The 16,737-nt window shown below is 41.5% G+C and overlaps 1 protein-coding gene across 3 annotated transcripts in view; it reads left to right on the forward strand.

Moving 5' to 3' along the window:
• Positions 1-11,917, forward strand: part of LOC115076010 (sialic acid-binding Ig-like lectin 9) — a 123,693-nt gene extending 111,776 nt beyond the window's left edge. For all 3 annotated transcript variants that reach the window (XM_029577057.1, XM_029577059.1, XM_029577058.1), the window contains one exon: positions 10,958-11,917. In XM_029577057.1, coding sequence (XP_029432917.1) covers positions 10,958-11,085 — 128 coding nt within the window. In that variant the 3' untranslated portion in view covers positions 11,086-11,917. The remainder of the gene's footprint in view (positions 1-10,957) is intronic.
• Positions 11,918-16,737: the final 4,820 nt, after the last annotated feature.

The raw sequence follows: 16,737 nt of genomic DNA on the forward strand, positions 1-16,737 counted from the left end.
AGATATGATTTTCCAGCATCTAAAGCTTTTAGTAGCACCTCTGAAAGTGATATCAAAAGCGTTTCCATACTGTGGTACTTTCTGAACCCATATTGGGATGGGAAGAGTAGTTGATGTTCGTTTAAATAATCAGTTAGTTGTTTGTTGATAACTCTTTCCATTATTTTTGAAAGGAAGGGTAGGTTTGATACTGGGCGAAAGTTTGCCGGATCAGATGAATCTAGGTTTGATTTTTTCATCATAGGAGTTATGATAGCATGTTTGAGTAGAGAAGGAACTATGCCTGTGGTGATGGATTTGTTAAGAATCTTTGCAATAGGTTTTGCTATTGTAGAACTTATTGAGAGAAGAGTCTTAGTGGGCATGATGTCTGTGGGGTGGAAAGCTGGTTTCATTTTCTTTAGAATTGACTCAACTTCAATACCGGTAGTGATCTCAAGATTAGTTAGCTTTGTTTCGGATTTATTTTGAGTGGCTGATGTAGCTTGGTTGGTGTGTGTAGAAGTGGTATAGTAAGGGGGATTGCTGATGTGGGTGGAGTTGAAGTTAAGGTTTGAGTTCTGTGCAATTTGTGACTTAAATCGCGTTAGAATAGATTATATTTTGTTATAAAAGTACGTAGCTAGTTCTTCACATTTTGAATCATCGTCGTTGTTTGGGCTGGTGTGAGCTGGAGCAGTTACAAGGCTTTTGACATATTGGAAGAGTGCTTGAGGGTTGAATTGATATTGATGGATTCTGGCAGCGTAGAAATCTTTCTTCGTTTTATCGGTGTTTTGGCAATATTTGTGTAGCAATGATTTGAATTTTAATAAAGTAGTAGAATTTTGGTTTCTGCGCCATTCTTTTTCTGTTTTACGGAGCTCCGTTTTCATAGCTTTTAGATCGGGAGTATACCAAGGTTTTTTTTTAATTATCTTTTCAGAATTGATTTCTTTGGATTGTATGGGACAGAGATTCTCTGCTATGTTACTGATAATTTTAAACCAAGATGAGGTAGCTGTTTCTGCGTCTGTGAGATCTAAATTTTTGAGATCTTCTGATATCACATTATTAATTTCATCTGTTTGACCTTGTTTTCGGAAGTAGATAGATAGAAGTAGATAGAAATACCTACAGTACCTGAATATAATCCACTTTGAAGTGCTTAGAAAAGTGCAAAAAAGCAGAATATAAAAATCTACATAAAAAGAAGTTAATGGAAATCAGTTATTTACTCTCTCAGAAGGACATGGGGACACTGTATTATCTAGCTCATTTAAAACAAATCAAAGAAATTTCTTTTTCACTCAGCACATAGTTAAACTCTGGAATTCATTACTCGAGGATGTGGTTACAGCAGTTAGTGTAACTGGATTTAAAAAAGGTTTGGATAAGTTCCTAAAGGATAAATCCATAAACTGCTATGATGATAATTAATAAGCAATAGTAGCTTGTGATCTGTCTAATGTTTAAGTACTTGCAGGTACTTGTGACTTGGATTGGCCATTGTTGGAAACAGGATACTAGGCTTGATGGACCCTTAGTCTGACCCTGTATGACATATATTATTTTCTTATGTTGTTGTAGCAGAAAAGCTAAATTAATTCTTTGCTTCTATCTTTACCGAGGATGATGTCAGGGTCATACTCATTCTGGAAACAATTGTTGATGTGATGACTAAGGTTACCACAGAAGCAAAAACTCATAATAATTTTTTTTTCAAATAAATCTAAAGCAGGAAGTCTATGAGGGAGTCAGTTGGACCATTAGATGATCAAGGTATAAAGGAGGCACGTAGGGAAGACAAGACTATATGCAGTCTTTGTTTTGGTGTTTACTGAGGAGGATGTTGGGGAGATACCCATGCTGGAAATGGTATTTAATGGTGATGATTTGGAGAAAATGAAATAACGGCAAACCTGTAAGATGTAATAGGGCAAATTGACAAACTAAAGAGTAGCAAATCACCAGGTCCAGATGGTTAACACCCCAGAGTTCTGAAAGAACGCAAAATGAAATTGCAAACCTATTACAAATAATTTGTAATCTATCATTAAAATCGTCTATTGTACTTGAGGATTAAAGGGTCGCTAATGTAACATCAATCTTTTAAAAGGACCCCAGGAAGGATTTGAAGAACTACAGACCAGTGAGCTTGCCATTAGTGCTGGAAAAAAAATCATAGAAGCTATTCTAAAGAGAAAAATTGCAGAATTTTTGGTTGATCTTCTCTGTACCTTCTCCATCACAACTATATCTTTTTTGAGATGCGGTGACCAGAATTGTACACAGTATTCCAGGTGCGGTCTCACCATGGAGCGATATAGAGGCATTATGACATTTTCTGTTTTATTAACCATTCCCTTCTTAATAATTCCTAACATTCTGTTTGCTTTTTTGACTGCTGCAGCACACTGAGCCGACGATTTTAAAGTATTATCCACTATGATGCCTAGATCTTTTTCCTGGGAGGTAGCTCCTAATATGGAACCTAACATCGTGTAACTACAGCAAGGGTTATTTTTCCCTATATGCAGCACCTTGCACTTGTCCACATTAAATTTCATCTGCCATTTGGATGCCCAATCTTCCAGTCTTGCAAGGTCCTCCTGTAATGTATCACAATCCGCTTGTGATTTAACTACTCTGAATAATTTTGTATCATCTGCAAATTTGATAACCTCACTCATCTATATATATTGAAAAGCACCAGTCCAAGTACAGATCCCTGAGGCACTCCACTGTTTACCTTTTTCCACTGAGAAAATTGACCATTTAATCCTACTCTCTGTTTCCTGTCTTTTAACTAGTTTGTAATTCACGAAAGGACATCACCTCCTATCCTATGACTTTTTAGTTTTCTTAGAAGCCTCTCATGAGGGACTTTGTCAAACGCCTTCTGAAAATCCAATACACTATATCTAGTGGTTCACCTTTATCCACATGTTTATTAACCCCTTCAAAAAAATGAAGCAGATTTGTTAGGCAAGACTTCCTTTGGGTAAATCCATGTTGACTGTGTTCCATTAAACCATGTCTTTCTATATGCTCTACGATTTTGATCTTAAGAATAGTTTCCACTATTTTTCCCAGCAGTGATGTCAGGCTCACTGGTCTATAGTTACCTGGATTGCCCCTGGAGCCTTTTTTAAATATTGGGGTTACATTGGTCACCCTCCAGTCTTCAGATACAATGGACAATTTTAATGATAGGTTACAAATTTTAACTAATAGATCAGAAAGTTCATTTTTGAGTTCCTTCAGTACCCTAGGATGCATACCATCCGGTCCAGGTGATTTGCTACTTTTTAGTTTTTCAATCTGGCCTACTAAATCTTCCAGGTTCACAGTGATTTCGTTCGGTTCATCTGACTCATCACCCCTGAAAACCATCTCTGGAACTGGTATCTTCCCAACATCCTCATTAGTAAACACGGAAGCAAAGAATTAATTTAGTCTTTCTGCAATGGCCTTATCTTCCCTAAGAGCCCCTTTAACCCCTCGGTCATCTAATGGTCCAACTGACTCCCTCACAGGTTTCTTGCTTCGGATATATTTAAAATTTTTTATTGAGTTTTTGCCTCTTTGGCCAACTTCATTTCAAATTCTCTCTTCGCCTGTCTTATCAATGTTTTACACTTAACTTGACAATGCTTATGTTTTATCGTATTTTCTTCAGATGGATCCTTCTTCCAATTTTTGAAGGATGTTTTTTTTTGGCTAAAATAGCCTCTTTCACCTCACCTTTTAACCATGACGGTAATCGTTTTGCCTTCCTTCCACCTTTCTTAATATGTGGAATACATATGGACTGCACCTCTAGGATTGTATTTTTAAACAATGTCCAAGCCTATTGAACACTTTTAACCTTTGCAGCTGCACCTTGCAGTTTTTTTCTAACTATTTTCCTCATTTTATCAAAGTTTCCCTTTTGAAAGTTTAGTGTTAGAGCTGCAGATTTACTTATTGTCCCCCTTCCAGTTATTAGTTTAAATTTGATCATGTTATGATCACTGTTGCCAAGTGGCCCCACCACCGGTACCTCTCTCACCAAATCCTGCATTCCACTAAGAATTAAATGTAAGATAGCTCCCTCTCTTGTTGGTTCCTGAACCAATTGCTCCATGAAGCAATCATTTATTACATCCAGGAACTTTATGTCTCTAGCAAGTCCTGATGTTACATTTGCCCAGTCAATATTGGGGTAATTGAAATCTCCCATTATTTTTGCACTGCCAAATTGGTTTGCTTCCTTGATTTCTCTTAGCATTTCATCATCTGTCTGACCTTTTGTTCAGGTGGATGGTAGTATACTCCTATCACTATACTCTTACCCAACACGCATGGGATTTCTACCCATATAGATTCTACTGAGCATCGAAGATTCAGGAGAGGCCTGCACCGAAGCACATCCTACACAGCTGCCCGTGGCTGATCATGGACCATGCTGAAGTGGAGCAGGTTCTGACTTGAGTCTAGGGCATGGATGGAAGCAGGAACAAGGTACTCCGAAGACCGGGAACAGGATTCAAGACTTCAGAACTCGGATTCAGGAATAGACCTCAGCATTAAAAGCAAGGGCCTTCCGGAGACCTGCGCCACAGATGTGAAGACAGGTCTTGTGCCACGAAGCGCCCTACACAGCCCCCCATGGGCTGGTCATGGACCACGACGGTGGCATGTCAGGAAAGGTGGACAAGCAGGAAACCTGGAAGCAGGACGAAGAGCTGGAGATGGGAACATCAGGACCAAGACTGGAACATCAAGAACATGGAACGCCAGGAACATCAGGAACTCCAGGAGCATGGAACATCAGGATATGGAACAGGCGACGAAGGAACTCCGATGAGGAACAAGACCAGGAACATCAGACGAAGGAGACTAGGAACATCAAGAACATCTAACATCAAACGAAGAGCCATCTAGACATGAGGAGATCATGGAGGACCTTGACTGGAGAAAAGAAGCATGGACAACCATGGGGATCCGATGCGAAGGCCCCGAGGAGTGAAAGATGAGCCCTTTTATAGGGCTGGGCATGGCACAGGCTGAAGACATCATCTGTTGGGACCTCGTGGCTTTTCCCGCCGCTGGCCCGTTAAATAAAGTGAACAGGCACTCGCCTGTGCCTTGAGGAGCCCGGGAGGTGGAGGAAGTCAGGGAGGCTACGTCGGCGGCGTTCCTGCCACATGAAGGAGGGAGTCAGCGGTGGCACCAAGGCTGCAAAGAAGATGAGAACGGTTGCAGCTTCCTAGCCGCAAGGATGAAGTGTCCCGGCGGCGACTTCATGCCGCATGAAGATCGGCAGCGGCCCCTCTTGCCGTGTACAGTGGTGTCAGGCCACACGGGAGCAGCAGTAGTGGTCTGGGGCAGCCTACGCCGCAAGAAGAAGCGTCCTGTGGTGGTGGCCGGCGCGAGGTGAGAGGCTGCTCACGGGATAGACTCCGCGAGCAGCATTGTAACTGTATTTAGATTTTCAGAAGACATTTAACATGGTCCCTCATGAGGAAATTATAATGTAATGTGATAGGTCACAATGTCAAAATTGCAGTCATGCATTTGGGATGCAGAAACCCAAGGGAGCAATATAGTCTAGTTGCTGAAATTCTAAGCATGAATTAAGAATGGATCTGGGGGTGATCATATCTGATGATTTCAAGATAACCAAACAGGTGGATAAGGCGACAGCAAAAGTAAAAAAGATGAGGAATGGTCAACACAAAAAAAGAGGTGATAAACAGGCTTTGCTGGTTAGACCAGCAGTTGTTCCCCTTGATGTATTATGGACAGCAATAACTAAACTGGAAAAATCTGTTTCTACTCACTTTGACTATATACTGACTTCCTTAGAAGGGGTATTTTCTGAGATGAATGAACATTCATAGTTAATTATAGAGCAGGGTGAGAAATTAGTGGATCTGGGTAATAAATGTTCCACTCTTCATGAGTGTAGTGTAACTTTAGCGAACAACGAGAAAAATTCAAAAATCTTAAATTCAATAAGACTGAGAATTTAGAAACATTTTCCCAAAGATTGAATTTAAGGTTTTTGAATTTTTCTTGTTCTCTGGTTTCTTGTCTGGAAATGTTGAGGAAATTTTATTTAGAGTTTTTGAAAATTCTTCAAAAAGCAATTCCTGCATTCTCTAAGGTATTTTATTTGTCTGATAGTAAAATGGAGGTAGTATCTAGATAGGATTCACATGTGATGAGTGGTATGTCTGTGAGCCCTTAGTTCTGAGCCATAGTTGATGCACCCTCATAGGCAAACCTATGAGATCTACGCCGACAGATGGCGAATGCAGCCTGAAGCGGGACAGACTGGAGCTTCACCTATACCAGCCGCCTCCCCCGCAGATTGAACTCTTGGATTCTGGCGTCTGGCAGTATTTAGGTGGGTTCCTAGGGCGGTAGAGTGAAGGAGAGTTCAAGAACAGTCCGGGGTCAGGACAGGCAGCAGGCAGGAGGTACCGGGTAGAGGCCAAGGGTTGGGCAGGCGGCTAGCAAGTATTGTCAGTTCCAAAGCAATAGTCAGGTTCAAGTGGTAGGCAAGCATAGTCAGGACCTGGCAATGGTCAGGTCCAGGCTGCAGACAGGCATAGTCAGGTCCAAGGCAAGAGGTCTATACCAGGAGGTCAGGCTGAAGAAAAGATGAGGTGAGGAGACACTGGGCAAGGCAAGGTTGGACAAGACAGGCTGGGCAAGGCAAAACTGGACAAGACAGGAATGTAGGAACATCAGGAATTTATTTATTTATTTAACAGCTTTTCTATACCAACATTAGAATGCACATCATATCGGTTTACATCTCAAAAGTAGGTGGAAAATACAATGAACAGGTGTGGGAGAGGGACAACAGTAGAAACTCAAGGGCAGGAGGCTCTAGGGGGAGCCTGAAAATTGAACTAGAGAAGTAACAATAACTCGAAAGGTAACTTATTTACATATTTACATGATGCAAATGACTTGGAGCGAGTCAAAGATAACAGAGAAGCAGGAGAAGAGGGTGAGAGAGGTACGTGGAGTTAGTCTGGAAATGCCTGGTGGAAGAGCCAAGTCTTTAGCATTTTCCTGAATTTAGTATGGCAAGGCTCCAGGCGGAGGTTTGTGGGTAGGGCATTCCAGTGAGTTGGGCCAGCAATTGAGAGAGCATGGTCCCTTGTGGCTGTGAGTCAGGCCTTCTTGAGGGGTGGGACTTGTAGGGAGCCTTTGAGATTTGCTTTAGTGGGGCAGGTGGATTGTGTGGATCAGAGCGGTTCGCTGAGCCAAGAGGAATTATTTATGTGGATGGATTTGTGTATGATAGTGAGAGTTTTGAATAGCATGCATGATGGGATGGGAAGCCAGTGGAGGTCTTTGAGGATGGGGGTTATGTGGTCTGATTTGCGTGCGTTTATGATTATCCTTGCAGTGGCATTCTGTAGTATTTGAAGGGGTTTGATGGTGGAGTAGGGAAGGCCAAGGTACAAGGAATTGCAGTAATCCAGCTTGGATGAAAGGGTGGATTGGATGACGGTTCTGAGATCGTGTGCGTGGAGGAGTGGCTTGAGCTTTTTTATAACATTGAGCTTGTAAAAGCCTTCTTTTAGGACGGAGTTTATGTGTTTTTTTAGGTTTAGATGTGGATCAATTAGAACGCCAAGGTTTCGTACAGGAGGCTGTGAAGTGAGGGAGGTGGCTGTAGGGTCGTTGGGAGGAGAGAGCTTAAGGGTTTGGTGGTTGTGGATGAGGAGAAGCTCAGTTTTTGAGGAATTGAGGGCAAGTTGTAGGGAGGTGAGTAGTGAGTTTATGGATACAAGGCATTTCTCCCAGAAAATTAGTGTTGTAGATAATGATTCACGGATAGGGATGATGATTTGTACATCATCTGCATAGATGTAGAAATTGAGACCAAGGTCAGATAGATGATGGCAGAGGGGCAGAAGGTAGATGTTGAAAAGGGTGGATGATAGGGAGGAGCCTTGGGGCACTCCTTGGGTGAGGGCGAAGTGTGTGGATTCTGAGTTGCCAAGTTTAACAGAGAAAATGTCTGTTAGCCAGGTAGGATTTGAACCAGAGTAGGGCTATGCCAGAGATACTGATGTCAGCCAAGCGGGAAATGAGGAGGTTGTGGCTACACGACTACCAATTTAACGCCAATGCTCTCTTTTCTTATGTCACTGAACTCACCACCCATTCCCCTCCCCCCCCCCCACCACTGAAAAAATGCTAGCAGTAAATGTGAAGAACTTGCCATGTTCTTTAGAAATAAAATTACAAATGTCACCCAATGTTCCCTGTTAATCCCTCTCCTGTCAACCCACTACCCAAAAATTTGAGCGCTAGCCTTGAGTCCCTCGAGCTCACCTCTCCTAAACAGATTGAACACATCCTCCAAAAGGCTAAACCCACCACACACTCATCCAACATAATCCCCACTAAGACTCTACTTTCTATCCCCGCTACCATTTCAAAACCCCTGGCCGACATAATCAATTGCTCCCTCTCACACGGCAAAGTACCCGACCCCCTTAAACATGCAGTAGTCAAACCCCTCCAAAAAAACCTAACCTCGACCCCAGTATCCCAGCTAACTATTGCCCTATTTCTAATCTGCCATTCATAGCAAAAATAATGGAAAAAATAGTCAATATCCAGCTTACCAAATTCCTTGAAGAGCACAACACCCTTCACCTGGCTCAATTTGGTTTTCGTAAAGCCCGTAATACTGAAAGCCTCCTTCTTACCCTCTCTGATACTATACTCAAGGGATTGGACCATGGTCAATCATACATTCTTGCCCTCCTTGACATATCCGCAGCCTTTGACACCGTCAATCACACCATATTCCTCACCCGCCTTTCTGAAATCGGTGACACAGGTTCAGCGTTACAATGGTTCTCTTCTTATCTCAACAATAGAAATTACACCGTAAAAATAGCCAATTGCGAATCATCCCACATTCCCCTCACACAGGGCGTCCCTTAGGGCTTCTCCCTCTCCTCCACGCTTTTCAATATATATCTCCTTCCCCTCTGCTACCTCCTCTCTGACCTTGGCCTAAAATTTTTCATGTATGCTGATGATGTTCAAATCCTCATCCCGCTTCAAGAATCCATCCCCAAAACATTACAATTTTGGGATTCTTGCCTTACTTCAATCAACACCCTTCTCTCAAACCTACATCTCGCTTTAAATGTAACAAACACGGAGCTCCTTACAATCTCCAATCCCCCAGCTCGCACGCTCCCTTCCGACACAGTCACCTACAACGTGAGAGATCTCGGTGTCTATCTTGATCAACAATTAAATTTCAAACTTCACATCCACAACACCATAAAAACAGGTTTTTTCAAATTGCACATCCTAAAGAAACTTAAACCCCTTCTATATACCCAAGACCTCCGCACAGTCCTACACTGTGGACTACACTGGACTATTGCAACTCCTTATTTCTGGACTTCCCTCTCTCCACTATCAAACCCCTCCAACTATTACAGAATGCCATGGCCAGAATTCTCACAAACACACGTAAATCTGATCACATTACCCCCATCCTAAAAGACCTCCACTGGTTGCCCATTGCCTCCCGCATAAAATACAAAACACTAACCATTCTCCACAATCTATTGTACAATCAAAATCATACCTGGCTTGAGAATGCACCACTTTTCCGATCTTCCACCTGCCCTTCCAGATCCAACCTTGCTGGAACACTATACACTCCGTCCCTAAAAATTGCACACCTCACCTCCACCAGAGAAAGGGCTTTCTCCATTGCTGGCCCTTCCCTATGGAACACCCTGCCCACGGCTCTCCGCCTAGAACCTAGCTTGTGTAAATTTTAAAAAGGGCTCAAAACCTGGCTCTTTACATTGGCGTATCCAGATGTTGACCAAACTTAGCTAGCACTCCAATCCCTTAGCCCACTCTCTCTCCCCGCCTCCTATCAGCCTATCCTCTTTCTCCCCATTATTCGCCCCTAGCAAAGACTTTTAAATACAGTGTTATAATTTCCCCTCCTCCACCCTTTGCTTTCAAATTTGGACAGAACCTTCCTTTCGCATACAGGAAGGTTCTTCTGTACTTACATTATATATATGTCACACCTGTGACAGGTAAAAAAGGTTTAAAAATTGGTTCCACAAAACAGGTTCCTTGAATCTTTTTTTCAGCTTCCATAGGGCACAGCTGGTGTATCGCATGGACCGACTGGCTGCTCTTGCTGCGGTCACAACGAGGTAGAGTCCTGTTGAAACATGGAGAATACCTGGGGCATTTATGCTTATAGTCCCCGCAGTATGAAGGATGCGCCCCGGGGAGAGCCACCATTACATTTTATTTTTAGGTGATATGTGCTGATCCTTGTATTTGTTATTTTTTGCTGTACTATTTATGGATTGCTTGCTGTGTTTCTATAATTTATTGTTTTTATACTGTAATGTTATACTGTTTTATTCTGTTTTGTTAATTTTGTTGCAGTACTATGCCTTGGGCTTGTAAGGAAAGGTGTGTAACAAATGTAATGTTGATTGACTGATTTTCCCTTTTCCTTTCCCTGCCCATCCTCCCTATGACAATCTGGGCTGGCCGGCAGGAGAAGGAAGACTAGCAATGGCTGGGGCCTTGTCGTTATTCTCGGTTGCCCAGGCCTAGCTTGTGATTTGAACCATGTGGGACTTCATAGTGTTGCGTGGTTCAAAATGTGAGTTAGAACCAAGGTGACCCAAAGCATTGCCACTCTTTCCTGCCAGCATGATCAGTGTGGGGAAGAGGGTATGTGCCCAGCCACTACTCTCTGGACCTTGCCCCCAGTCACCTATGAGTCCAGTGAGACTATAAAATTCCTTGGCATGGTACTGCAGAATTGCAGAATACCAGGGGCATTGGTTAAGGTTTACAACCTGCTCACTGGACTATTTTCTGAATGTAGAAAATGCTGGCTAATTCTTGTTACAATTTGGGAGTTAACAACCTTATCTTTCACTTCTAACAGAACTTGACGACTTGGAGACTGCTGCCCAGGAGGAAGATGCCACAACCTCCTCCACCACCACCACCAGCACCACCTCCTCATCCACCCCCTCAACAGTGGAAGAATCTCCCCCCCAAGGAGTAAGGTGACTCATGCAGTTGATGATGCACCTGAAAATTTGCTGCTGCCATGTGGCTCAAACATAAGACTTTCGAGATGCTCCAGCAGAATTATATCCGACCCTCTTTTTCAGTTAAAATGTCAACATGCAGCTATTTTATTACTCCAGACAAAAAAATCTTAAGCATCTTTGTATTTCTTTTACCCACTTTTTATGTTGACTAGTATTAATTAAAATGCTTTCAGTATTAAAGAAATTAGGTACCTTAAGTCTTACCTAGGCTTTGAAGGTTTTGTCACATTCCATTCCTGTGATCATTTATATGGGCTTAGGATGCCAGTAACCACTCTTGGGCCCAGGCCCATTGTTGGGTGAACTGGTGTCCCTGGCATTCCAGGTGTGGGGGTTCGCCATAGTTCCAGCCAGCTGCGGGGGTTGGGGGGGTCCTCCTCCGATGATACAGCCTGCATGGGTCCCCTTCTAATGATGCAATCACAAACTAGTGGCGACTTAAGAGCTTTCAAGAGCTTGTACCTTCACTGTAGTGGCAGCAGCATGGAGTGCTAACACTCCATACCCTGACAATGGGGTCTGGCACCCTTGCTGGTCACTCGTCTCAGCCACCCCTTTGGTCTTCTGGGTGCGTGGAGATTCCATTTCTGTAGCAGCTGGGGAAGCTGCAGTCCCGAGAGCTGTAACTAGCCCAGATCACCTCTTGGGCAGAGACTTCAATTTGCACCGCTCCCCTCTCCATCCCCAGTTTTGAGATGAATATTTTTCACTTTGTTTTTCCTAAAATTACTCAATAGCTCAACAAGTTTTGTATAGCGTAATGTAAAATTGTGTAGCAAACTGAAATGCCAGAGAATGATTAAATATATTTTCTAACCATTTTGTACATGGTTTTGTTTTGTTGGTCTAGCATTTGTCTTTTCAATCTTTTTTCTCTTGAAAATCTTGTCTTTTTCCTGAACTATTAAGAGGTCAATATTCAGAAGATAACTTTCGAGTTACATGGACAAACTCTTCTCACCAGCTAAATTTTGCCCAGCTAAAATCGAGCCAGATAAAAAGAGGGAGAGCATTCCAGGGGCAGGATTTTGGTTCAACCGGGTAGTGCCAATTTTGAGCGCTACCCAACTAAACTTACCCAGGAAAGTCTGGCTGCATAAACATTGTCCTAAAGTGAGCAGGGTAAAATTTAGCCAAGTATATTAGACAGGAACTAAAAAATGAAATTTCAGACCTATTGGTAAAAATTTGTAACTTATCATTAAAATCATCCATTGTACCTGAAGACTGGAGGATAGCAAATGTAACCCCAATATTTAAAAAGGGCTCCAGGGGCGATCCGGGAAACTACAGACCGGTTAGCCTGACTTCAGTGCTAGGAAAAATAGTGGAAAGTGTTCTAAACATCAAAATCACAGAACATATAGAAAGACATGGTTTAATGGAACAAAGTCAGCATGGCTTTACCCAGGGCAAGTCTTGCCTCACAAATCTGCTTCACTTATTTGAAGGAGTTAATAAACATGTGGATAAAGGTGAACCGGTAGATATAGTATACATGGATTTTCAGAAGGCATTTGACAAAGTTCCTCATGAGAGGTTTCTAGGAAAAGTAAAAAGTCATGGGATAGGTGGCGATGTCCTTTCATGGATTGCAAACTGGCTAAAAGACAGGAAACAGAGAGTAGGATTGAATGGGCAATTTTCTCAGTGGAAGGGAGTGGACAGTGGAGTGCCTCAGGGATCTGTATTGGGACCCTTACTGTTCAATATATTTATAAATGATCTGGAAAGAAATACGACGAGTGAGATAATCAAATTTGCAGATGACACAAAATTGTTCAGAGTAGTTAAATCACAAGCAGATTGTGATAAATTGCAGGAAGACCTTGTGAGACTGGAAAATTGGGCATCCAAATGGCAGATGAAATTTAATGTGGATAAGTGCAAGGTGATGCATATAGGGAAAAATAACCCATGCTATAATTACACAATGTTGGGTTCCATATTAGGTGCTACAACCCAAGAAAGAGATCTAGGTGTCATAGTGGATAACACATTGAAATCGTTGGTGCAGTGTGCTGCGGCAGTCAAAAAAGCAAACAGATTGTTGGGAATTATTAGAAAAGGAATGATGAATAAAACGGAAAATGTCATAATGCCTCTGTATCGCTCCATTGTGAGACCGCACCTTGAATACTGTGTACAATTCTGGTCTCAAAAAAGATATAATTGCGATGGAGAAGGTACAGAGAAGGGCTACCAAAATGATAAGGGGAATGGAACAACTCCCCTATGAGGAAAGACTAAAGAGGTTAGGACTTTTCAGCTTGGAGAAGAGACGACTGAGGGGGGATATGATAGAGGTGTTTAAAATCATGAGAGGTCTAGAACGGGTAGATGTGAATCGGTTATTTACTCTTTCGGATAGTAGAAAGACTAGGGGGCACTCCATGAAGTTAGCATGGGGCACATTTAAAACTAATCGGAGAAAGTTCTTTTTTACTCAACGCACAATTAAACTCTGGAATTTGTTGCCAGAGGATGTGGTTCGTGCAGTTAGTATAGCTGTGTTTAAAAAAGGATTGGATAAGTTCTTGGAGGAGAAGTCCATTACCTGCTATTAAGTTCACTTAGAGAATAGCCACTGCCATTAGCAATGGTTACATGGAATGGACTTGGTTTTTGGGTACTTGCCAGGATCTTGTGGCCTGGATTGGCCACTGTTGGAAACAGGATGCTGGGCTTGATGGACCCTTGGTCTGACCCAGTATGGCATTTTCTTATGTTCTTATGTTCTTAGGTGTTTAAAATCATGAGAGGTCTAGAACGGGTAGATGTGAATCAGTTATTTACTCTTTCGGATAATAGAAAGACTAGGGGGCACTCCATGAAGTTAGCATGTGGCACATTTAAAACTAATCGGAGAAAGTTCTTTTTTACTCAACGCACAATTAACCTCTGGAATTTGTTGCCAGAGGATGTGGTTAGTGCAGTTAGTATAGCTGTGTTTAAAAAGGGATTGGATAAGTTCTTGGAGGAGAAGTCCATTACCTGCTATTAATTGGGTTGACTTGAAAAATAGCCACTGCTGTTACTAGCAACAGTAACATGGAATAGACTTAGTTTTTGAGTACTTGCCAGGTTCTTATGGCCTGGATTGGCCACTGTTGGAAACAGAATGCTTGGGCTTGATGGACCCTTGGTCTGACCCAGTATGGCATGTTCTTAAGTTCTTATGTAAGATGGCGGACGGGATCGTCCACGCCGTCCCGAGGATGCTGGGGAAGGCGGCTTTTGGAAGCGGATACCGCCATTCTTTTGGTGTAGGGAAAAGAGAGGTTTTGACAATGTAAGATCTATTATGTAGGTATGAGGAGAACCAGTTAAAGGTAGTATCATAAAGACCAATTTCCTTTAGTCTATTTAAAAGAATGGAATGATTTACAGTATCAAAAGCAGCTGATATATCGAGGAAGATTAGAATGTATTTTTGGCCAATATCTAATCCTTTAATGATGGTATCTGATAATGATACTAATAGTTTCAGTACTAATAAACTCTTTCCACGACATAAGGTTGTGCCCTTGTTGTTTTTGCCGGGTATAAGAGAGGGCCTGGCGCGCACGTGCCCTAGGTAATGCCCGATTCAAGATGGCAGATGGGATCGCCCACGCCATCCCGGGATGCCGGGGAAAGCGGTGTTTGCAAGTGGAGGCTGCAATTCTTCCAGTAATCACTGGTGCAGGGAAAAGAGAGGTGAACAACAGGGGTCGCAGCTGTCTGCGACCGACGGGTGCAACATTAACCTTTTTAGCAATCCTTTCTTCCACTTGACCTTTTTCTTTCCTAATTTATTTGTCTCCCTCAGTTTCAACAGGTATTCTTCCCCGTGTTTCTCTTTTTGGGATACTTTATACTTCCTGATCATTTGTTCCCTTATTTTTCAGCCACCCCCTTTATGAACCATATCGGTTTCTTTTTCCTTGTACATTTGTATTCTTTTCTAACATATAGATTTTTTTGCCTTTGTAATTGCTCCTTTTAATTTGGCCCACTGTCGTTCTACCTTGCCGATTTTCTCCCAGTCTTCTAGTTCATCCTCCAGGGACATCCCTATTTTGTCAAAGTCCGTAATTTTGAAATTCAGAACTCAGGTCTTTGTGTGACTTCTCTGTATCTTATTTGTGATATCAAATAAGATAAATTCTGACAACGATGATCATTTTGTTGGCAATGGAGGCTTGGTGACATGGGTGCTGGAAGGGAGCCCTGAGGATTCTGTTCTACTGGAATTGGATTTGCAGAGAGAAGCGCATTTGTAAGTCTCTGCATTGGTGGATTCTCGGCTTTCCTTGGCCCTTCTAGAGCATGAGTCTCAGTCTTTTTCAATTAAACCCCCCTTGGTCACACTAGTTTCCATCTGGGAAATTTTGGTTTGATAGGATTGATCTCTTACTAGTATTTCCAAGGATGACATCATCGAGGCCGGGAGACAAATTGCTTTTTAAATTGAGACTCTCTCCGTGGCATCACGTGCCATTGCGTTGTATGCCTAAAGGAGCGTGACCAAAGGAGCAAGCCCCTTGGAACGCCCCTTTGCGCAGACCCTTTGCGCAGATTCTTTCTCAATACTTGCTTCACCATATTACTTCAATACTATTTTTAATTATGCAAAACTCAACACTTTACAAAACTATTCCCATTCTAGCATACAATCATATCACTAGAAAAAAAAAACAAATTCATAAACACAATTCACATAATCTCATTTCAATATCAACATCAAATATTATTAACTTTTCAAAACTAACACTTATAACTCTTTTTCTATTCAATGCTCAATCCATATTTAAAAAAATCCCAATACTATATGACCTCCTAATTGATTACCATCCAGACATTTGCTGTATTACTGAATCATGGCTAAAGGAATCTGACATTGTCCTAATTAATCTTATTATTATATGCTCCTCCAGGTTTCCTTGAACATAACCCCTCACCACTTATCGAAACTATTTCAAATAATATTAACATGGACAACCCAGTTATCATTCTAGGAGATTTTAATTTGCATGTTGATACAATTTCACGTTCTAAAACCTGTCAACTCATTCTCGACACACTAACAGCTATTGGTCTAAAACAAATAGTAAATTTACCTACTCAAAAGTCTGGACACATGTTAGATCTTATATTTATTAATAATTTTATTGAAATGTCATGCCAATTAACAGCAACAAATCTCCCTTGGTCTGATCACAATCTTATCATAACCAAATTTTACTTAAATTCCTTTAACCTAGAATTCACTAATCAAAAAGAATATATACTGAATTTCGTAAACTATGTCCCAGTAATGAGTTAATTGAAATTGTGCCCAAATATTTAAAAACTATAAACTGTTTAGATACCAACACTGTTTTAAATTCTTGGATTTCAATTACTTCTGAAATTTCAAATTACAAATGCCTGATTATTAAAAAAATAATCAAACATTCACCTAAACATAAATCACCTTGGTACACCCATGCTCTCCACAAAATTAAAAAATTACTCAGATCAGAAGGAAAAAAGTGGAGAAAAAACCCAACTGAGCAATTAAAAGATAGATATAAAACCATTCTCTATATTTATAAAAATGATATTAATAAAGCTAAAAAAGATT

This window comes from Rhinatrema bivittatum, chromosome 14 (genome assembly GCF_901001135.1).
Source record: "Rhinatrema bivittatum chromosome 14, aRhiBiv1.1, whole genome shotgun sequence".
In the NCBI taxonomy this organism is placed as follows: Eukaryota; Metazoa; Chordata; class Amphibia; order Gymnophiona; family Rhinatrematidae; genus Rhinatrema; species Rhinatrema bivittatum.